Genomic DNA, 24392 nt, shown 5'->3' on the forward strand with positions numbered 1-24392 from the left:
CAAAAATGGGGTTTAACGTCGCGTCCAAGATTATTGCACTTATAGTGACGTGCACACATGTGTGTGGCTGCTTGTATTAGTCCGAACTGATGCCAAATTTACAGTGCTAGCCGCAGTATAACATGAAAACCCCACTCGTCATACTGACTCCAAGCCGACCAGTCCTTGTTTTACTCCCTTAATGCTGAGCACCAGAGAGGGTAACAACAAGAACCATCTTTTTAATGTCTTTATATGACGTATGACGTGGCTGGGGATCCAACCTTGGACCTCCGGGTGGACACAGACCACGGAGGCAGTCTCACTTGCTCATGAAGCTGGGAAAATGGTACAACCATTTTACCTCATGTAGTCACTTTACACCAGGGAGGCAATGCTTTAATTTCAAGCCAGCATCAACATTTATTGTGTTTAGTTATCAAATAAACATGACTCATTCTTATGCTGTACAAATTTTAATAAAAATATATGATACAAATTTGGTATGTATTGCAGTAGAAATATATGTAAACAATGCTCATATAATGTGACAGTTGTGGACATTTGATGGAAATGTGCTGTAATCTGCTGGTTTTAAACCATCTGGACAGAAATGAGTTAAATCATTTTCAAACCATCTCATGCTGGAAACTAACAACAACAAGAACATACACAGAAGACTTCAATTCAGTCATGTGGCAAGATGCAAACAAGGAAGTGAAACTTGTTATATTTTATAACTGAAATAAATAGCAAATAATATACTGGCATCATTTGTTCAATATACCTAGTGCATGCTAAAGCAAACAAAAGTTAACTCATTATATTCAATTAATAAGATGATAGAAGTGTATTCCCCTTGCCCATGCATATTTGTATTATAGATCCGAGTTAAATACATCTGTAAGTAACTCGGGTACTTGGGTACTCCGGTTGGTTGGTTCTGATTAGGACCCGGGTACTCACGCAACTACCCGGAACTGTGGTAAGTCACGTGATATACTGTTAAATGACATTAACAATAAACTCTATGGTTACACCACTTCACATTCACATTCTTTCTGACTGTGCAAGCATTCACACTTTCTTATGTTAGTATAAGGATAAAGCGTATATCAACTTCAGTGAATGCATGATCAGATTGTTTGATACACATATCTAAATAGTTTTTACCAGGACTGCGGTAAAACAATTCCCATTCAGATATTTTGTACCCAACTATTGAAACCTGCAGTGGGTACCCAGGTAGGGCCGGGTAATAGGGTGTCGAGTACCTGTGTAGTAAATTTGGACTTGTCCCAGCCCTATTAAGTAGTTATGATGTGATGCTTAATTATCAAGAATGACATTGTTCAAAGGAGTGTCATTACTTGTAGGTTTTCTTCACTACTGTACATTTTGATTTCTCTAACAGATGTAACACTAGGATTAGTCCTATCAAGTTTCACATACCTAGGTCCGACATTTGGCAAGCCCAGCCTGTGTTTGAAACAAAGACATGTTACAGAGGCATATCCAGGACTTCTTTCGAAAGGGGATGCACACTACCCATGTCATGAACGAGCAAACACACACGATACAGGGACTGATAGAAGTTGGAAGAATGGGGTCTGCACAAACACACCACCCCTCCTAATCCACCAACGTGTGAGTGCAACTACACTATGGTTACAAAGTGATCAAAATATACACATCAATGAAACATTTTCATTACATATCTTCCAAAGATAAAATTATACTTGTTTCTTAACAAGATTGTTTAATTAATAAAAAAATATATCAGAGCTATTCTGATTCATAGGTAGCACACTTTTTCATATGGGAAATAATAAGCCCACTGATAGTATTGACTTTCAAAAATGTTTCTAATTTACCTGAGACAACATTATTTCGATTATTCCTTCATAACAGGATTGACAGTTTGGCAATATAGCACCGAATTTGCTGACCTTGCAAATCTCACTATTAGATATTAAAGCATATGGTATTGATAATAGTCATGAATCCTTGGTATATTTGACTATTTTCCTCAATAGATTATTTTAATAGATGACAACCTGTCAACCATGTACCATTGAGGTCTAATGCCCATGCAATCAAGATATTCCAAGTAACTTGGTTTGTTTGTTTGTTGTTTAACGCCACATTCCGCAATATTCCAGCTATATGACAGCGGTCTGTAAATAATCCAGTCTGGACCAGACAATCCAGTGACTAACATGATCATCCAGTTATGTTTGTCTTTGGTTGTCCTAAGAGGTGATGAACAGAAGATTTATGTCTGATTTGTACTGTGCAGACACAATGAAAAGCTACTATAGTGACAGAGCATATAAATAACACAAATAGTGTTCACTGAAAACAGCTAAGCTAATTGTACTTGCAACATAAAGTGTACTTGAAATATATCAATCACAAAGGTAAAACGGTTGATACCCCCACGTATTGTATATTATTACCAAGGTTTTCAACATACACAAGACAGAATTTATGGCAGCTTTTGTGGTCTTGGTACGTTAAACTAATTCTATAGCAGCAGCAGAATTGGAGATCAAGTTATCTGGCAAAAACTAGTGGCGGGACGATACACTCATCCATGGATCACGATTTTTTTACTTCTAGATACAAGTATCGATCACAATTGCACACTCAGTGAAAAGTATCAATTCTTACCATAAATGTATTCATTAATAAAAGAATACACCAAACACTAATTACTAGTGAAAATGAGAAGTGAAAACATAAATATTTTCATCCATGGCGCCGTATTGACACTGCCAACATAAAATCGTTAGTGGCCAGGTATTCAGCCATCCTGTCTAGGACAAAGATGGCTTACGCACCACAGATAAAAGCACATGCAAGTACTGTGATACGTATCGGATCGTCAGCAAGGTATCATGATACGTATCGGATCACATGTTTGGTTTATCGTCCTAGCCCTACTAAGAACAGAAATTTTTTATCCTTCCAAAATATGTCCTTGATAGTTGACAAACAAGGTACCGGGGTAAACTATTACCCTGCAAACAAAAATACTCCTGCATAACCTGCTAAAGCTAGGCATAAAATAAAACTATTTTAGCACTTTCATATAAATTATCAGACAAATATTTAAGAATAGCCAATCCATTAAAAACACATACATATCTGCATATCATATAAATGCAGATGGTCAAAAATGGAAGCAAAAATATTGAACAACTTTCATAACTCGGTTATTACTTTGCGACAAAATATAAACTGCAGACTCAAAATTGTACCATTATCAAATCTCTCAATAAAGCATATATTTGTATCATAATTTCTCCAAATTCAAACCTGTGAAAACACCTCAAAACATGTGCCAGTCTGCATGACGTTACATGTAACCCAAGGTTACCTTCAGCGGATGACTTGTAGTTGAGAAATTACTGTCACAACTACTGAGACAATGATGGGAATACACTACTTAAATACTGCAAGATGATTCCTTTAACTTGTCGTAAAACAACTTGTGTTTTAATTTGTCTTCTGAATTTCTACGTAATTAGCGGGAAACATGCCGTTCGAGCCATCCGGGGCTGTTCCAGTCCACCAGCCATCGTCGATCTGCTCAATGTTTGTGATGATGTCGTCAGGATCAAATGTTATCTCAGAATCATCAGCTGTGGAAAGACATAGTATTTGGGTTAAATAAGAAAAGCACAGCTTGTAAAACATGCATTAAAGACTCATATCCCCTGCCAACTGTATGTTCTATTTAGTGCAAGACTCAAGTCCAGACAACAAAAGCCACCGGGTCTAGTTCTAAAAGTCAGTGATAATGAATAAAAAAGACCTGATTATTATGCATAAAATAGCAAAGAGCACGAGTTAATGGCTAGACTGATGTCTGCATCGTTTGATCAAGAAATAGTGAACAGTCTTTGAGTAAAGCTCCGGAAACAAACTCTACCCTCATTTGAACCTAAGTCCAATGTGTTGTCATGGAAACCAAAAACATAATTCAAAATTTTAAAAATAGCAAAAGGCACCAGTCCATGGCTCGCTGATATATGTGCAACATCTAGAAATAGTGAACGGTCTTTAAAGTTAAGCTCTGGAAACAAATATTACTGGCAGAAAGATGAATGGACGTCGTCATCCATTCCTATTTTTCACTAGTTCCAGCTGATATCTTGACTAGAGGTTATTTGTGCCTCTTTTACAGTTTGTGTTTTCTATGAACCCTTGACTCGTACAACTTTGTTACCACCAACTGTCAGGTGACTAAATGGTTTCGAGCTTTACTTGAAAATGAAATCAGTAAGAAGCTTGCATATTTGCAGAAAGATTTTGTCTCTCGATTCTTTTAGTTCAACATTCAGTGAAGGTAAAAAATCCCAATAGTTCCAAACTTTTCTGATTAGAATTCTTGTAATACAAGGTGTGAGTTAGGAATTAACAATGTTTTTAAACATTTCTTTTGAGCAAACCCCTTCATGAACACACCTGCTTGATAGGTATATAACACAGTCATGTACCCACCTGCTTGGTAGTCGTACAATGCAATAGCAGTGAGCCCCTGGTCGCCACCAGCCTGGATGTTCCCAGCGGTGTCGTACTCCACATCGTCCTCTTCCATGACATGTGACCCGCTGCCCACAGCCTGCTGGGAAATCACCTGACCCGAGGAAGCTGAGAAATCTTCCCCTGATGGCTCTGAAGTACAATTAAGTTTAGCATGTACTGCAGACAGTCTGTTATTATTGTTACATTCATCAACAACTAGAGATGGGTGGAGATGATGCATTCAGATGCCCCACATGTCCGTCTATTGAGATATGCCCTGCTCCTTATTTTGGTTAAACCGTATATATGCAGATGGCTGCTGTAAATGTCAAATTCTTTCTGGACAGAAAGATTCTTCTCAATTCTGTCCTGACCAGATGTCTAACTTCCCCACAGTTACACAAATGTCCTCCAAACCTCCCCTCTATCACCCCAGTTCTGTCACATCCATAAGTCAATCTGCCCCACAGTTACACAAATGTCCTCCAAACCTCCCCTCTATCGCCCCAGTTCTGTCACATCCATAAGTCAATCTGCCCCCCAGATGCACAAATGTCCTCCAAACCTCCCCTCTATCACCCCAGTTCTGTCACATCCATAAGTCAATCTGCCCCACAGTTACACAAATGTCCTCCAAACCTCCCCTCTATCGCCCCAGTTCTGTCACATCCATAAGTCAATCTGCCCCCCAGATACACAAATGTCCTCCAAACCTTCCCTCTATCAGCCAAGTTCTGTCACATCCATAAGTCAATCTGCCCCCCAGATGCACAAATGTCCTCCAAACCTCCCCTCTATCGCCCCAGTTCTGTCACATCCATAAGTCAATCTGCCCCCCAGATACACAAATGTCCTCCAAACCTCCCCTCTATCGCCCCAGCTCTGTCACATCCATAAGTCAATCTGCCCCCCAGATACACAAATGTCCTCCAAACCTCCCCTCTGTCACATCCATAAGTCAATCTGCCCCACAGTTACACAAATGTCCTCCAAAGCTCCCCTCTATCGCCCCAGTTCTGTCACATCCATAAGTCAATCTGCCCCACAGTTACACAAATGTCCTCCAAACCTCCCCTCTATCACCCCAGTTCTGTCACATCCATAAGTCAATCTGCCCCACAGTTACACAAATGTCCTCCAAACCTCCCCTCTATCGCCCCAGTTCTGTCACATCCATAAGTCAATCTGCCCCACAGTTACACAAATGTCCTCCAAACCTCCCCTCTATCGCCCCAGTTCTGTCACATCCATAAGTCAATCTGCCCCCCAGATGCACAAATGTCCTCCAAACCTCCCCTCTATCACCCCAGTTCTGTCACATCCATAAGTCAATCTGCCCCACAGTTACACAAATGTCCTCCAAACCTCCCCTCTATCGCCCAAGTTCTGTCACATCCATAAGTCAATCTGCCCCCCAGATACACAAATGTCCTCCAAACCTCCCCTCTATCGCCCAAGTTCTGTCACATCCATAAGTCAATCTGCCCCCCAATTACACAAATGTCCTCCAAACCTCCCCTCTATCGCCCAAGTTCTGTCACATCCATAAGTCAATCTGCCCCACAGTTACACAAATGTCCTCCAAACCTCCCCTCTATCGCCCCAGTTCTGTCACATCCATAAGTCAATCTGCCCCCCAATTACACAAATGTCCTCCAAACCTCCCCTCTATCGCCCAAGTTCTGTCACATCCATAAGTCAATCTGCCCCACAGTTACACAAATGTCCTCCAAACCTCCCCTCTATCACCCCAGTTCTGTCACATCCATAAGTCAATCTGCCCCCCAATTACACAAATGTCCTCCAAACCTCCCCTCTATCGCCCCAGTTCTGTCACATCCATAAGTCAATCTGCCCCCCAGATACACAAATGTCCTCCAAACCTCCCCTCTATCGCCCAAGTTCTGTCACATCCATAAGTCAATCTGCCCCCCAATTACACAAATGTCCTCCAAACCTCCCCTCTATCGCCCAAGTTCTGTCACATCCATAAGTCAATCTGCCCCACAGTTACACAAATGTCCTCCAAACCTCCCCTCTATCGCCCCAGTTCTGTCACATCCATAAGTCAATCTGCCCCCCAATTACACAAATGTCCTCCAAACCTCCCCTCTATCGCCCAAGTTCTGTCACATCCATAAGTCAATCTGCCCCACAGTTACACAAATGTCCTCCAAACCTCCCCTCTATCACCCCAGTTCTGTCACATCCATAAGTCAATCTGCCCCACAGTTACACAAATGTCCTCCAAACCTCCCCTCTATCGCCCCAGTTCTGTCACATCCATAAGTCAATCTGCCCCCCAATTACACAAATGTCCTCCAAACCTCCCCTCTATCGCCCCAGTTCTGTCACATCCATAAGTCAATCTATCCCCCAGATACACAAATGTCCTCCAAACCTCCCCTCTATCAGCCAAGTTCTGTCACATCCATAAGTCAATCTGCCCCCCAATTACACAAATGTCCTCCAAACCTCCCCTCTATCGCCCCAGTTCTGTCACATCCATAAGTCAATCTGCCCCACAGTTACACAAATGTCCTCCAAACCTCCCCTCTATCGCCCCAGTTCTGTCACATCCATAAGTCAATCTGCCCCCCAGATACACAAATGTCCTCCAAACCTCCCCTCTATCGCCCCAGTTCTGTCACAGAAAAGGAGCTGAGTGTGATGTTATACAACAAACAAACAAAGACAGAAATGGAAAGAAACATATATATTTTGTTGGCTTTGCACAGATGTCCACCCAAACATCCTCCTTACCATCCCAATTTTGTTCTTCCTGTTCCTCGTCTGATTCTTGTCTTGGTGGCAGATGTTGTTGTAACAAGTTCCTAGTTTGAGGTAGCTGAGGTGCAGGCTCTGGTTCCGGTTCTGGCTCTGGTTCCTGTTCTGGTTCTGGTTCTGGTTCTGGGTCAGGCTGATAAACTGGTTCTGGTTCTGGGTCAGGCTGATAAACTGGTTCTGGTTCTGGGTCAGGCTGATAAACGGGTTCTGGTTCTGGGTCAGATTTTCGAACTGGTTTGCTCGGTGGTGAGCTTTGGGGTGGGGAAGATGGCTCCCCAGTGGGCAGTTTGATTGGCTGCTTTCCTTGTGGCTCTTCATCTCCCTGGTCTCCTGCAGACAAGAAACCTTGTCGGATTTTCCTGCAGGTTGAAGATATGATACTTTAAATTAACCATAAATGAAGTTAAAAGGACATGGTCATGATATAGTTTCATCACATACATTTTAACAAGTGTCCATATGAATGCTGTTGGACAGAGATCAATGTAAAGAAAAAAGGCAACTACATGACCTTGAAATTTTAAGAGTATGCTAGCTCCACACTTGTCATATTATATGGTTTACAGATTATTTCAGAGAAATAAATATAATTTATTTTGTGTGTGTAGCTCAAAACAGTTAAAATCTTTCTTTTTGCATAAACTTGTTTGGGTCATTAGGTGTTGATTATGGTGTGCAGTCAGGCAAATAAAAACTATACTGAATTATTTTCTGCTTGTGGGATTTGGTTCCAGTAGGTCAATGAGTAAACCAAGAAGTTGTTGGTACCTGGGAGGTGGTGGTCCCCTTCGAGGGCCATCGTCTGGCCTCTCCACACTCTTCTGCTTGAAGAAGTCTCTCGCACTACCAGAAGACGATGACAGAGCAGCAGCCTCCTGAAATATAGTCAGTATTCGTATGCATCATAATTTTTGCAATTTAACATGGATGCCTTAAGTCATATATTGACAACATACAAATATCCTAATGAATCCCATGAAAGAATATTTTGTCATCAGAGCATATCCTTCCACATACACCAAGGAGTGAGTGAGTGAGTGAGTGAGTGAGTGAGTGAGTGAGTGAGTGAGTGAGTGAGTGAGTGAGTGAGTGAGTGAGTGAGTGAGTGAGTGAGTGAGTTGGGCTTGATGCCGCTTTTAACAGCATTCCAGTTACATCACGGCGTGCCAGCTTGATGTGGGAGGAAAGCCAGAAGTGATGCATGTCTCAGATGTTTACCACTTTTTGTGAAACCCACGAGCACGGGTATGGTGCTGACAAACCTAGAAACATAATTGGGGTGAACCAGGATTCGATCCCCCACAATCGTAGGTTTCTGGTATGCCCAAGGGACGCAACTCTGCACAGTGAATTGCAGAGCCTTAGACAACTTGGCTACCCGTAACCCACATACACCAAGGAAAGTATTTTGGCATGATAAGGTCAAAGATCATGGGTGAATGAATGGCGTCCCAAGTCATTGCCGAGGGCTTTCATTCACAAAGGACATATAACCTGTAAGTCTGAGTGTTGTGTAGGTCATCATACAAACTTTCCATACACACTGAGAGAAAGTATCCCTGTGCAATGGGTTTTCGAACATCTCACTCAATTATAAAAGACGACTTTATCTTAAAATAGGCCATCATCTGAGTATTTGCAATGTCTACATGACGCCACACCCCTTGTTAAAGCACAAGTAATCGTGATAAACATGGCTATCTGAAAACGTAGGATGCCAGAAAACCTATGATCCAAGAACAAACATATGTCACATATGTACCAATGCTACAGTATCACTGCTTCAACTGATCAGTTGGATGGGAGAAAAGCTCACAGGTATGTGCAGATATCAGACCGTTACAACACTATTACATGACCCTTACGAGCAATGACAGGAAGTCCTACCTGTGCTCTTTCCTTCCGCAGGGACTCACTTCGCTTCCTCTTCCGCTCGTCATCCTTGTACGACTCTTGCTGCTCCTTCTCCTGGAACATTCATCAACACAGCACATCACAAGCATGTGACAAGCACATCCCAAGCTCGTCACAAGCACATCACAAGCGTGTCACAAGCACTTCCCAATCGCATCACAAGAACTTCACAAGCACATCCCAAGCTCGTCACAAGCACATGACAAGCACTTCCTAATCTCATCACAAGCTCATCCCAAGCACATGACAAGCACATGCCAACTGCGTGACAAGCCCATCCCAAGCTCGTTAAAAGCACATACCAAGCGAGACAAGCACATCCCAAGTGTGTGACAACTCCATCCCAAGCTTGTGACAAGTCCATCCCAAGATCGTTACAAGCACATCCCAAGTGCATGACAAGCACATCATATGCATGTAACTCAAAACTCTTCTCTTTTTGTTCAAAGATTTAGAATGAACTGTTTAATGGGTTGAAGATGGAACCATAGGCTGTCTACAGATGTTGATTGTTTGAGTTTTTCAAACATGTCAAAAACCCAATTCAATTCAAGTTTCAAATTATTTCGAGAAAGTTTTATTTTTTCCATAGTTCTGGTCAAACATCTGCATATGTCATTCCCCATTACAGATGCTAAGACGTTTGTGGCATAGTGTGAGATGTGACTTTCTGTCCAAAGTCAAATAGGCATTAAGCCAGCCCGAGACTACGCTGACAAGCTTGCGATGTGTTATGTGCACAGTAAGCATGGTGGGCAGATTGATGAAGCCGAGTCATATCATCCATACCAACATCATTAATGTGTACATTGTCAATCATTTCATATGATCACAGTTATATAATCAAAATGAAGTTAAGCAATGTTGGTCACGGCAAGTTGGTGAAACACATGTGGTGTCACCTTCTGACTGTAATGAGACTGAGAATGAAAATCGAGTGCACACAGATCCACTGACAGGGATATTAATAATGAAGCACCATAAGCATTCCCATAGTGAATGTACTTTGGCACATTATACATGGACTTACTGTCATGCCTAGGAGAATAATATCACGCTAATGGTATCTCAAGACTATTGGTCTGTCTTTAACATGGGCTGATGGCCTAAGATTGATGTCAAGTTAAAATATTGATAGTTGACATCGATACAACACAAGACTATCGATAGCCCTGACATACATAAAAACAATGAAAAATGAAGCATTTTGGAGCCATATGAAAAACTGTACAAAAATCCCCAGTAATCGACTGAGCCTCAGGTCACCAATGAGTCTCACCCATTTGTTCTTCTCGTTCTCACGGTCGACCTGGGCAGCCTCCTTCTCAGCTCGCTTCTGCTCGTGTACCCCTTTCATCTTCTCCTGCATCCGCTGGTCTCTCTCCTTCGCCTCTTTCAGCTGCAGTAACAAGAATTCAATACAGAGCTTCTGACATGAACTGGAAGGAGAGTTACACGTGTCCAGTACTGAGCTCCTATCATAAACTGGAGGGAGATATACAAGTGTTCAGTTGTGATCTATGATTACACCACCAAGGTGAGGTCTGGAGCTACCAAACTTTCTGACAAGATGCTGATCTATTGAAAAACAGTACAATCTGATCCATCGGATGACCCTACACTTCACTTGTGGCTGATGGCAGTGCTAGGCTGAATGAACTAGGTATGTCAGTACCTCTCTTTCCTTCCTTGCTTTGTCCAAATCTTGTTGCTCTGCCAACTTCTTGTTCTTTTCTTCCTCCTGTCGCTGCTTCTCCTCTACCTGTGAATCAGTGGCACAAACTGACAGTTACATCACTTGGTCAACCTTTAAGTTTCAAACCTACACCATCAGTTAAACCATCTGTCAGAAGCACCACATGTCAGCTACACCATGCATCAGTTAAACCATCTACCATATGCCAGTTGCACATCTGTCAGTTATACCATATGCCGGATGTACATCTGTCAGTAGCACCATGCCAGTTAACCACCTGTCAGTTGAACCATATGCCAGTTATACCATCTGTCAGTTGCACATTTGTCAGTTATACCATCTGTCAGTAAAACCATGTCAGTTATACCATCTGTCAGTAAAACCATGTCAGTTATACCATCTGTCAGTAAAACCATGTCAGTTATACCATCTGTCAGTAAAACCATGTCAGTTATACCATCTGTCTGTAGCACCATCTGTCAGTATTACCATATGTGAGTTATACCATCTGTCAGTTATACTATATGCCTGTTGCACATCTGTCAGTTATACCATCTGTCAGTTATACCATCTGTCAGTAGCCATCTGTCAGTAGCACCATATGTCAGTGATACCATCTGCCAGTTATACCATATGCCAGTTGCACATCTGTTAATAGCACCATGCCAGTTTACCACCTGTCAGTTGAACCATCTGTAGCACCATATGTCAGTTATACCATCTGCCAGTTATACCTTATGCCAGTTGCACATCTGTCGGTTATACCATCTGTCAGTAGACCATATGCCAGTTGCACATCTGTCGGTTATACCATCTGTCAGTAGACCATATGCCAGTTGCACATCTGTCGGTTATACCATCTGTCAGTAGACCATATGCCAGTTGCACATCTGTCGGTTATACCATCTGTCAGTAGACCATATGCCAGTTGCACATCTGTCCGTTATACCATCTGCCAGTTATACCATATGCCAGTTGCACATCTGTCGGTTATACCATCTGTCAATAGCACCATATGTCACTTATACCATCTGTCAGTTATGCAATATGTCAGTCAGTTCTACCATCTGTCAGTAGGACCATGTCAGTTATACCATATGTCAGTTACACATTCCATCAGACAAACTATTTGTGTCAAGTACGATGTCTACACACATCCGTCAGTTCCACCAAACAACATTGACCCATCTGTCCAATACCATGGTTACACCCATCCATAATCAAATCATCTGTCAGTTAAACATGGTACACCATTTACACTTCAACACCAGACTGAAAGGTGCTGTGATTAAGTAATCATATGGGGTCCAAAAGTAAAGCACAGCCTGTATTAATATTTCCAATAGTTAATGGTTTACAATTTATATGGAATCAAAATAAATGATAAAAAGAATATGAAATAATAAGGGAGACATTCATGTACTACCATATCTAGAATATCAAATCAAAATAATGATGAAAAGAAATTCAAGTACTATTATATCTAGAATATCAAATCAAAATAATGATAAAAAGAATAAGTTGTAAGAAGGGAGACAACTCTGTAAACAATGAGAATCACACTGACACGTCACCTCTATCTGGCGCTGTGTGTACAGTACATGTAATGGGGATAAAGCAATGTGCCGGGGTGTTGTGGGTGGGTCTGTACTACAGGTCAGGTAAGGTTCACACGGACTGTCAGGGACTTGGGAAACAATACTTCAGGGAGGAGACAATGTTGAACATAAACGATCAGTTGTGGTTTCTACTGTACGCAACACACAAAATACTCAGAAAAATAGTTTCATGAAAGTGTAATCTTTACATTGGCTGACCCCTTTCCACAGAATCTTTTTCCTGGTCCTCAAAACCCAGCTTATCTGCAAAGTGTCCATGATGTCCATATTGAGATCATGACCAGTAACATCAGTGTGTAAAATTTGTCTTCTTTGAGAAGCAGCAATGGACAGACAGACAAACTCCATTCCTATATCCCCAGGAATCAACTAACACCAACCTACAGTCAACTCTGATTACAACAAACTCTGTGACCTCCAAAACCCACTTTCAAATAGGAAAGGGACACTTAAGCTCTTCAGCATCCATGGCGGAATAGATCATGTAGGCAAGGGAGGGCAACTCTCCCACTAGCATCCTTACAATCTCAGTCCACACAGAACTAACTTCCTTGTGTGGAATCTTGAAGCTGGTGTGAAGAACAAGGACAAATTCTTTATCATGGTTATTACAAGTGAGGCAATGTTTCAGTGTAGATTCCAACACCTTTAGATTCTATCACTTGCTTGATAAAGATGTTAGAATCTACGCCTCTAATGTAATATAGACTTTGTTCCTAAGAACCTGTCCTTGTTCATCACAGAACAAACATAACACCAGGTTTTTACCACGCAACACCAAACATTATTGATCATTATGAACAAACTTATTCACACGGCATGTTTTATGTTTTATGATGATGAGAAACTCCATTTTAATTTTTCACGTCCTAGAAAACATTGTTCCTTCATAGTCTATCGAAAACATATATAACTTTCAGTTCCTTCACTGTCTATCGATAACATATATATTACATTCATTCAATAAGTGAAGAAGCATAATGGTCACTATTCTTCTTGTAGCTCCTACTTGGTCTGACAGAGTTGGATGCACTGAAGATGGCATAATGGGAGAACAACTAAATGTCAAGGAAGAAATACACATTATCTGTTCCAAGTGAATGAAAATTGTCAGCCCCAATACTCAACTATGACATAATGACCACCATCCCCACCCCCCACCCCACCCCTATTTTTACTATATGATTGACCCCTATAACCTCACTTCCCCCGGCTACCAGTACCACATAACATAACCATGGATGCATCAGGATCAAGGGAAGTAGCTACTGATGGGTTTGTGAGGCGATGTTAGTGGAGCCATGTAATATTGGCAATTTTTAGGTTCAGGGGGTTGGACGTGTTGGATGTGTGGTGAACTTGGTCCACATCTTTAGTCAGGTCAGGTGTTTCTGATGTGTGTTTAATGGGTGGAAAAATTATGTAGATTTTTACAAACTCAAATATACAAACAATATCTTTGAATTTTGTAAACATCACATAATATAGAACAACACTTTACCTCAACCTGGTGGGACAAAGAGAACACAAATTGTTAACAAAACAATGATCAAGACAATGATATTTGCAAACATTTCCACTTTCCTGACACAAATACAATGTTAAAATACTTCTGAATTTAAAAAAAAAACAAGAACAATTTTAAATTCCTAATTTTGGACAAAAAGAATTTTCTCAATTTGACTGCCAGGGGCACTTAATACACTTACTATCCACTGGACTGTACTCATATTAAACAGTACTATCTGTTATTCACAATTCTACTCACTATTTATATTGAACAGTATGACCTGCTATCCATATTGAACAGTTCTACTTACTATTCATATTGAACAATTCTACTCACTATTTATATTGAACAATTCTACTCACTATTTATATTGAACAGCACCATCTGTTATCCATATTGAACAATTCCACCTACTATTCATATTGAACAGTACAACCTGCTATTTGTATTGAACAATTCTACTCACTATTTATATTAAACAGTATGACATGCTATTCATATTGAACAATTCCAATTACTATTCCTATTAAAGAGTACTTCATGTTGTTAATACTGGTACATGTGAACAGTATTATTCATGCCCAATCATCTTCATCGTCATCACTTCTGTTCAGGTTGTAAAACTGCTGAGCTTGCAGTATTCTCTTACTCCCTCTACATGGCCCAGCAAAGCAGTACAATACATTATCACATGGTTACAGCATGTACAGGGCACTAGTATCACTGATTTGTTGTTAACTTTGATATGGTTCTAGCAGGAAGGAGCAAGTAAAACATGTACTAGTGATGTCATACAAGGAAGTACTTGAGCTCAACACAATTATATTGTTATCTCTACATGTCTCTGTCTAGACAGGACTTCCTAATTTGTAATAGCAAGGGGAAACATCTAAATTAGATACACAACAAATCAATACTATATTATTATCTAGGGGAAAGTATTCTACATAACTGCAACATTACAATGCATAATGTAAAGCCTTGCCTGCTCGACTAAACGGTGTGTTTAGTCAAAAAAAGGGTTGTCAATCCTACCAATTTCCATCTGGGAAATGATTTGCAGTTTTTAAATACAAATTTTGATCCTCCAAGGTAACTGGAACTTAAAGCCTGTTTGTTGAATGTCGTGGAGGACCTGTAGACACTTCTAGTGTCCCCTCTCAAATGTTCTCTACTAAGGGACAGAGGCCCAGGATTACTTCACCGAGACCTTGGAGTATTATTCTACCGGTACCAGTGTCAGGCTTAATGTCTTTGTCAATACAATCACTTTATTTCATACCATAGCAACTTGTGTAATCTCTCTTAATTTTGATTTTAAGTCTATAGTTAATACGAACATATCCATAGACCATTTATACAGGAAACTCTTTGCACAGGAATCCAAAGTTGTAATTCTAGATATATTCTGTCAGATTTTATGTTGCTTCACCTCTGTTTTGGCCCAGAATTTATCTCGAGAGGAAGTCTTGATGTCTTTGGCTGCCATCGTCTTCTTATAAACTGAGCCCTGAAAAAATAATCATACAATCTATTTCTATTTGATCACCGTTACAGTGTTATCCTGAGCTTCAACCACATTAATGTCTGTTACCAAGGTGAGAACAAAAAATATAGTAAAATGTACATTAAATAGTATATTTGTATACTTCTCCTATCTCACACTATGCATTTCTTCCTGCATCTCCTTCGATGTTTATGTGGAAATGTGCTAAAAAAAATTCCAGCTTCTAAAAAAAAATAAAAAAATAAAAAAAATAAAAATCACCCAAAATTATCCCATGGTCACAAGCCAATGGGTCGCAAACTGTAATCCTGTGTGTTGTGACTTTGCACGACCTGATCACCTGCCACAGATATCCTAGCCTGTATAGACTAGAACAGTGAGACACACACGAAGAAGCTGGTGTTAAACAGTGATACAGTGAGTGAGTTTTACGCAGCTTTTAGCAATATTCCAGCAATATCACAGCAGGGAACACCAGAAATGGGCTATGAAATGGATATGTATATTATAAATGTCACACGTTAACTCCTTAAAGTCAAATTTGCTGAAGCTGACTATCATAATGTCAAGATAACATTTTCGCATGTCTGTGGGAAGAACATGAAATATAACTTAAATGGTTAATCATCATGTCAACTGATATTTTATATCAAGTTTCACATTCTTATTGACCAATTTAAGATTGTTATCACCTGAATTTCCTGAAGCGAAACAATGTAATTTTACCTCGACACAATATTATGTTGACCGATAGTGCTCGGTAACCCTAGCAAGTCATGTATACACTAATCAACAACAAAAACACACGTCAGTCTTGCTGCACCTCTTTATTTTATAACCTTTGTTATCATATCTAGTTTCAGGTTGTTATGTCCGGCAAGTACTTTCTCAAAATATCCTGATGGCAAATTATTAAATGTCTGGTTTGGACTTTTTTAAATTGGACATTTAGCAGTCACAACCGGAAAAGTCCGCATCCCTGCATGATAAGCAAACACTTCTCCTGAATGAGCATAACAGAACCCCTAATGAGGAGGACTTGGCTTGAGCCAATGACATAGCTATGGCTTCCGTTGCCGACAGGATTGTAGACATAAGCGGGTGCGTACGTCGGATGGTAGTATCCAAGTATCACGATCGCGATACTCAACAAGAGAGGTAGTAGCTGCATACTTGGGGCAGAGAGGAGCAATATCACCATCCAATTCCGGTGCCACAGCAGCCAAAGATAACCCATGAGTGCCAGTATCATCAAAGTTGAACCGAGGAGCTTGCAGTCAATCACGTAACTGCAAAGGTCGTGTCCAGGTTACTCGGGGCACCAGACAGGATGGGCATCAGCGGCGGCGCGATGACAAAGGAACCAGCGGTGGGTATGACGAAACACGATAGTTGGTCGTCTAGGGAAGTAGTGCACTGTAGCTGAAGCCGATCCACAACCCAAGGAAGGACGGGCGCAGGATCAGCGTTGTCGAACCTCCACGTAGATGAGGCTGATGCTCCAAAACTACATTGGACACACCGTAGAACCATCAAGTTGAACAGGAGCAGCGGATCCTGGAAGAACGGCCGATGCGGGAGTCGACATGGGAGTCACTATCTGCTGACGGGAAAAGTGCTGGAGGGCAATTGTCACAGCCTGCAAGGGGCGATTCTAAGTCCGGAGACAAAACTACTAGCCTGGTCCTGATGGTCCCAGGAAGTAGGCAGAGGCAGGGTAGATGGAGGGGGGAGCTCCATAGTAGGAGCTGACACAGCCGAGAAAGGTTGTGCAGGAACCGAAGAAAAATAGAGACATAGATCTAATAGGAGGACGGCAATTCGCGCGAGTGTCAAACACTGGTGATGAGTCTCGACAGCGATCCATGGACTGTTCCAAGGGTGGCGCATAACGGTAAATGTCATGGAATGTTTGGGTAATTTGTTTTTAGAAGCTGGAAACTTTGTTCCAGCACGTTTCCACATAAGGGTCGAGAGAAGAAGGAAGAAATGAATAGTGTGAGATTGGATAGGTTTAAAAATTTAGCGTTTATACTTGTGTGGGGCTTCAATATCTGTTACGGTCAGAACCTAGACGTCTTGATACAGGTACAGGGGCCTCGCTGTCTGACAGTCTGAACCATTACTTACCACAGGTGTGGGGGCTTCAATGGGTTTTGCCTTCTCCTTGTGGAAGCTGTAGTTTGCACCGGAAGACTTTGACACCTTCTTGATGACGTCATCTTCATCGACATCAGCCTCAGTACGAGCGTTCACAGTCACATGGATGGTCTGAAGATATTGCCAACACGACTTGTAATTACTTCAATCAAATGTTTGTATAGACGCGAAAGACACTGTATGAACATAGAGAGTAGGATGCCAGGTAAGAGAATCAAATGGGTTCATTAGTTTACAAACTATGACTGCCTACCTTCAGGAAATTTGTCATATCCCGTAAATGTTGGGTGCACTTTAACTTGAGGGCATCAGGTGCACCCTCTCCTTGCTGGAAATAAAACACAACTTCATTACTACGTTTCTGGCAAAACATTTTGTTCAAGTTAATCCCTAAAATATGATGCCTTATGATGCCTAGAGCAAAAGCCGCGTATTCACCCTGTCATACACTGGAGCTTGTAAACATACTTATCATTACTCTAGGGCTGGGACAGGTAACTCAGGTACTCAGGTCGGGTGGGTCCCGAGTAGGACCCAGGTACCCACAGGACTACCCGGACCTGTGGTTAGTCACGTGATACACTGTTTAATGACAAAAATTATCTTGAACTCCATGGTTACGCTATAAGTCACTCCTGTTCGCATTTCTTTCTGACTATGTAACCATTTCTTCTGACTTTCATGACGTTTGAAAAAAGATAAAGCAAGTTCAGTGAATGTATGACCAGATCGTTTTATGCGTGTATCTAAATACATTTTGCCAAGGCTGGTCAGGTAGGGTCAGGTAATAGAGGGTTGGGTACCCAAATTTGGACTCATCCCAGCCCTTTATTACTCGTTAGTACCCTGTACACCCTATTATTATCATATTGGACTCAAAATACAACTTCAGTAGATCAGATATGGTTCTTTTAACTATCTGGTTCATAGCAATTTGACATTAACTTTTTACACTGACTTTGTACAGAGGGTAACAGGGAGAGACACATTTAGTCATATCCCAGCAGTATCACAACAGGGTACACATCAGGAAATGAAATCCTCTTTTTGGTTTGACATATGACAAGCAGCCATTGTCCTCCATCCCCATCCCCCACAGTACATTAGATCAATACTTGACAATACTCATTATCCTAGTGTTTGTTTGTTTGTTTGTTCGTTTGTTTGTTGTTTAACGCCACACTCAGCAATATTCCAGCTGTATGACAGCAGTCTGTAAAGAATCATGTCTGGGCCTGGCAATCCAGTGACTGACATCATGAGCATCGATCCACGCAGTTGGGATACGATGACATGCATCAACCAAGTCAGCGAGCCTGACCACTTGATCCTGTTAGTCGCCTTTACGACAAGCATAGTCGCCTTTTACGGCAAGCATGGGTTGCTGAAGACCTATTCTACCCCGGATCTTCTTGGGTTCGTTATCCTAGTGATGAACCTACCCAGTTGATGAGCACATATTTGGGGAGATCGGTGTTGGGGTCAGTCACACGACAGTAGCCGTACATGATCTTCCCACTGTTGAGTTCCTCTGTCATTTCTTCAACACCTCCCTCTACACAAAACACAAGAGTGATCACTGAACACAATAAAACACAAGACATACAAATAGCAGTAATAAAACTTCAGGAAGACTGTAAATATCTGTGCATAAAATCACTTTTATAGAGCCAGAATCAGGTCAAAGGAAAAGACAGAAAGGGACGGTGGACAAGGACTTCATACAGTGAGTGAGTGAGTGGGTGGGTGGGTGGGTGAATGGGTGAGTGAGCTTTTACTCAGCAATATTCCAGCTATATGACAGCAGTCTGCAAATAATCAAGTCTGGACCTGACAATCCAGTGACTGACATCGTGAGCATCAATCTACCAATTGGGATACAATAACATGCATCAACTGTTGGTCGCCTCTTACGACAAACATGGGTTGCTGAAGACCAGTTCTAACCCTGTTCTTCAGAGGGTTTAATACTGCAAGTCCATGAAGTACATACCCCCAGTTTCATAGACCTTCAGCACAGGAGAATTGCCCTCATATCCAAAAACAGCCCTGTCATAAAAAAAGACGTCATGACAAAAATAATGAAATATTTACCATTATGTTTACCATTTTTTACATATGAAATACTGATAGCAGGTTGAACTATTAGAACAATGACCACATGTCAAGTTAATTGTTGAACAATGTTGATGTAAGCAGTGTAACGTGATCGTAGATCACATCTTGAAAAAGTAGTTACCGTATTCGACGTAATAAGCGCCCTGCTCTAATAAGCTCCCACGGCGATATTTGTTAATATATTGGCTAGTGAACAACCTCAATTAGCACCTCTTCCAATTGATTAATGTACACAAGACTTATTTATTTGTGTATACTACGCACTCGTATGTTATATGCACCCTTAATTATGGGCAATTAAATCCTGGAAAAATATATCTGTCGTATATAAACATTTCAGGCTGTCAGCATAAACCACGAAATTTACGATCTTTCAACTCAAAATAATATTCTAATAACAGCCCCCTATTTCTAATTTTGAGAGCACCCTGGGCGCTTACTACGTCGAATACGGTAAGTCTAATACAGTAGAGAGGTGGTTGAAAGAATTATAGATAAATATAATAACTGCCATTTTTCAATCAAAACATAAAGTGAGCTAACACAGAGTTCTTGTACTGAAGTGCAAGATTTTCATCTTGCTGAACATCTTTGTTGGGCCGGAATAGTGTGAACAAAATCAGGGATATCTGGTGACTGTCAGCTTTCCCTGACAATGCTGATGTAGACAAGCAGATTATTTTAAAGAATTCTCAGTGTTTTAATTCTTTGTACATGTTGGATGATCTGCTGTCATACCATTAACATGATTAAACAAAGGTTGTGTAAGATCACCTTTACCAAGGCACTGTTTAATACAGTAAAACCCTCTTAGTCCAGCAGTACCCATCCCAGTTAAATTGTCTTCATTAACAAATGTTGCCGAATTGACACATCATGGCTTTGGAATAATGTCCGCAAAGCTTTCCTACAGTACCATCTGAAAAGTTTGTTTGTTTGTTTGTTTGTTTGTTTGTTTGTTTGTTTGTTTGTTGTTTAACGCCACACTCAGTAATATTCCAGCTATATGGCAGCGGTCTGTAAATAATCGAGTCTGGACCAGAAAATCCAGTGATTGACGCCATGAGCATAGATCTAATATCCTGTTAGTCACCTCTTTTGACAAGCATAGTCGCCTTTTAAAACAAGCATGGGTTGCTGAAGACCTATTCTACCCCAGATCTTCATGGGTCCATCTGAAAAGTGGGGAATTCTACTTTATGTGGCATATGTAATAGGGTCTAGATGTAAGGGGTGTCACTGTATACAAAAGGGTTTCCACATGATATTTTTTTCAATATTTATTTAAAAATTTCTCTTAGTGTCTGTGCCCTACGACAGAGGTCATCCTCACAACGTTGTGGTGCTGAATTCAAAAGGCTCTCCATTTGTTTTCTATCACAGCTCCTCTGTATCATACACGAAACTTGATAGTCCAACAGGACAGATGCATACATCATGTACATATCTAATCTTAAGTCCAGTTGAAGTCAGTTCTCATATCAGATGGCTTGATAAGTATGATAAGCATTTTAAAAGTGTACATAACTTGAACAACTTCAATGCCAATATTATTTTTTTTCAAGATTCAATATTGTTTTGTTACTGTGTTTGCAAGCATTAAATACATCGCTCCTGAAAAAGTGAATTGATGGGAGTACTGTTCTTAACAAGTGCACTTTTTCAGATTTCAAGTAACACAGCATACAGGATCGAACTCACGTTGACCAGCTGGAGGCTAAGCTAGGCTGATGAGTTAAGATAATTAGCAAACACTTTACCACGAGAGCTATTACAAATAACTAGTGCTCGTTTACCAAGTGATCAGTACCTGATTGTTTACCTTGATACTCATGCTCAGAAACCATTTTTCTACAAGAATATTGAAGCTTCATAAGAACATTTTGGATTTTCCTCAAATTACATTGGATTAATTACTTAAAGCAGCTCACCACACCCTAACTCACAACTTACCCCCAGGATCATACAGGGGTGCCAATAAACCTAAGAATATTAAATAGCTGTTTCATTTGCAAGGGATTCCGAACCCTAAGGATCATAAAGGGGTGTTTGATCGGATAGGGGATCCAAGGTCTTTGGATAGTATTGGGGCTTAACCTACCTTCAACAAGCAAGAGCAACAATCGTCAGTTTGAACTAATAAGCACCTTAAGCTGCGCCCAGTAAACTGCAGTCTTGCCAATGAATCCAAACTGTCATGGGCATATATGTGAGCATAAATAAGTTCCCCTTGAACATTTGTTCTGGAGGAAGCAATATGCCAGGAAATTTGTTGCTGTGGAACAATATACCCACGAAAACAATTTCACATGAACAAAACTCATGGTATAGTATGACTTGTTTGATAGGCATTACTTAGATGTTGACGGGTGACAAGGTAGACACAATTTTATGGATAACAACTTCTTTAATACTGTAAAAAGCGATGTTTCGGTATAGATCCTTATACCGTTGTCAAGCAGGACTGAACATGCTGAATGAGGGACAAATTACAGCATATATATTGTACATGTAGTAGGTGGAGTCGCTTTTTACAGTATTAAAGAAGTTAAAATTGTGTCTACCTTGTGGTATAGTATGACTTTATTATTGTGGTATCGGTAAATCCCGTAATCCACACCCCCTGTCGACAGTTAACTTATGCAAATCTAAGCACAACATTTCATCACTTGATCGAATATAGGACTCATTGCTGTATGTCACGGCTACTCTTAAGTATACATGCTAACATTTTTATGATAGTTTCTGGAATGTGTTCAAGTGGAATTACCCCTACCTTCATTCGAAATTGATAACAAAATAACCCATTTCTTTAGACGAAGTCCAATGACCCAACCTAGGTCCTAGGTGCAATGACCCAGCCTAGGTGCATACTGATCATGCATAATCCAAAACAGGAAGCAATGTAAACAACATAATCCACAGGTATCACACCAGAAGAGAGCCATACCGCGATAATATCGCCCTTGAGTCGCTAATGACGGGTACTTTGTTTACTGACCAGGGTAAAGAAAATTAGCTTTGATCAATCCTAATTGATGTGTCATAAAAGTTGAACAAAGAACAAGAAACATTTTGTGTATGACATATTTAATAGGCCTGTAAGCATGCACCATTACGATCCATTATAAATTAACTACTGCGATAATATAGCTTACCATCCTATATCGATTCCACCAGAACAAATGTTTAGGGGAACATATTTATGCTCACATATATACATCAGAAATGTCATTTGTATTTTATTTGTTCAAACGTCAATATATTTCAATATAAGGAAGGGATATCTGTCATTTAAATTTTTATTCCGGAAAGAACAACTTGAAACTATTTAAAGCATACAGATTGAAGATGGGCATATTTTTTAACTCACTCCCAATAATAATTTCTCATTCATCTAATTTAACGGTTAGAAAGTACTAGGAGGCCAAATTATCATCAAAGGTATTATAAACGTCACGGTGGACATATTCCCACTTCCTTGTTGGACCGTGTGGAAGCGGAAGGGGCAGGACTCGTGAGTTAGCTGGCCGGTGTAGGCCATTTGTCGGATCCCTGGAAATAACTAGATTCGTATCAAATTGAAATCATACCAAAATCTCTGAGAGAAATCTTACCATGCTGTGTCTGATTTATCATTAACAACATCGTTGTAGGCTTTTTGCAAGGAATCCTTGTTCTTCTTCAAGTCGATCGCCATCCTGAATGACTACCGCCTGCGCTCTACGTCATCAATCTTTGTGTACACAGAAGTGACATAAATCAAATAGTACGTTCCTAAGAACTAGCATTATATGAAGAAATTACACTACAGACTTCTCGTATCGTAACGAAATTTTTAAAAACATTTCGTTGGTAAAAAGATATTGACAGCGATACAACCCCAGATAGTGACCGTCAGATTATACTTATAGATATCTATGTATATATCACAAACATATTTCTAACCTAATTGATCTAAGAAAGGAAACAGTATCACACTATTGTTTTGTTAATCAAATGACGCTTTTTTCCTGCACGTTGTGGAAGTGGTTTGACATTTTTCATTCAATTATATGAAGAACACAGAATAAAATATATCACTTTGTCTCCATTATTCACGAATATGAGATTTCTTTACGCCTAGATATATCGAAAAGGCATTAATTATTTTAATAATAAACTATTTAATATTTTCGTGCATTGCACCGAAGCCGATAAAAAATATATTGCATTGTCGTATATTTAAGTAGACATGCCTACCTAACCACCAACGCAATTGTTAAACAGATAAGTGTTGAAGAATTTCAAAGAAGCATACCCAAAACATTGATAATTGCAAATTAAGATACCAAACAACGTTGGCTTAAAAAATATAAGCTCGGCCTTTTTCAAAATGTTTTTTTTCCATGCAAAGTGCAAACATGTCATTCTTAGTACATATTCATTTCCATTGAAGGCAACTAATTGTTCCGTTTACAAAAATATGGCAACATAATTGTGTATTGTTATCATTACCATTTGAGTATAACTTTAATATACAACTAGATTCATACACAAATCATTTCATTGAGAAATGGGAGAAATAAC

At 40.2% G+C, this 24392-nt stretch overlaps 1 protein-coding gene across 2 annotated transcripts; it reads right to left on the minus strand.

Annotated features, from left to right (window-relative positions):
- Window positions 1-439: 439 nt before the first annotated feature.
- LOC124141225 (drebrin-like protein B) lies at window positions 440-23560 on the minus strand. 2 transcript variants are annotated; one of them, XM_048393325.1, is made up of 14 exons: window positions 23441-23560; window positions 19699-19754; window positions 19148-19260; window positions 17959-18033; window positions 17676-17816; window positions 15471-15548; window positions 14030-14035; window positions 10889-10975; window positions 10493-10612; window positions 9187-9267; window positions 8068-8174; window positions 7276-7658; window positions 4489-4662; window positions 440-3626 (listed from the first exon to the last, which is right to left on the minus strand). In XM_048393325.1, the coding sequence occupies exons 1-14, from the start codon at window positions 23521-23523 to the stop codon at window positions 3481-3483; spliced, it is 1650 nt and encodes a 549-aa protein (XP_048249282.1). In that variant the 5' UTR covers window positions 23524-23560; the 3' UTR covers window positions 440-3480. The 2 variants fall into 2 exon arrangements, with proteins under 2 accessions (XP_048249282.1, XP_046365120.2); XM_046509164.2 differs by lacking the exon at window positions 14030-14035.
- Between the last annotated feature and the right edge of the window lie 832 nt (window positions 23561-24392).

The sequence above is a fragment of the Haliotis rufescens genome, unplaced genomic scaffold, assembly GCF_023055435.1.
Source record: "Haliotis rufescens isolate VD_foot unplaced genomic scaffold, xgHalRufe1.0.p SCAF_12, whole genome shotgun sequence".
Taxonomy (NCBI): domain Eukaryota; kingdom Metazoa; phylum Mollusca; class Gastropoda; order Lepetellida; family Haliotidae; genus Haliotis; species Haliotis rufescens.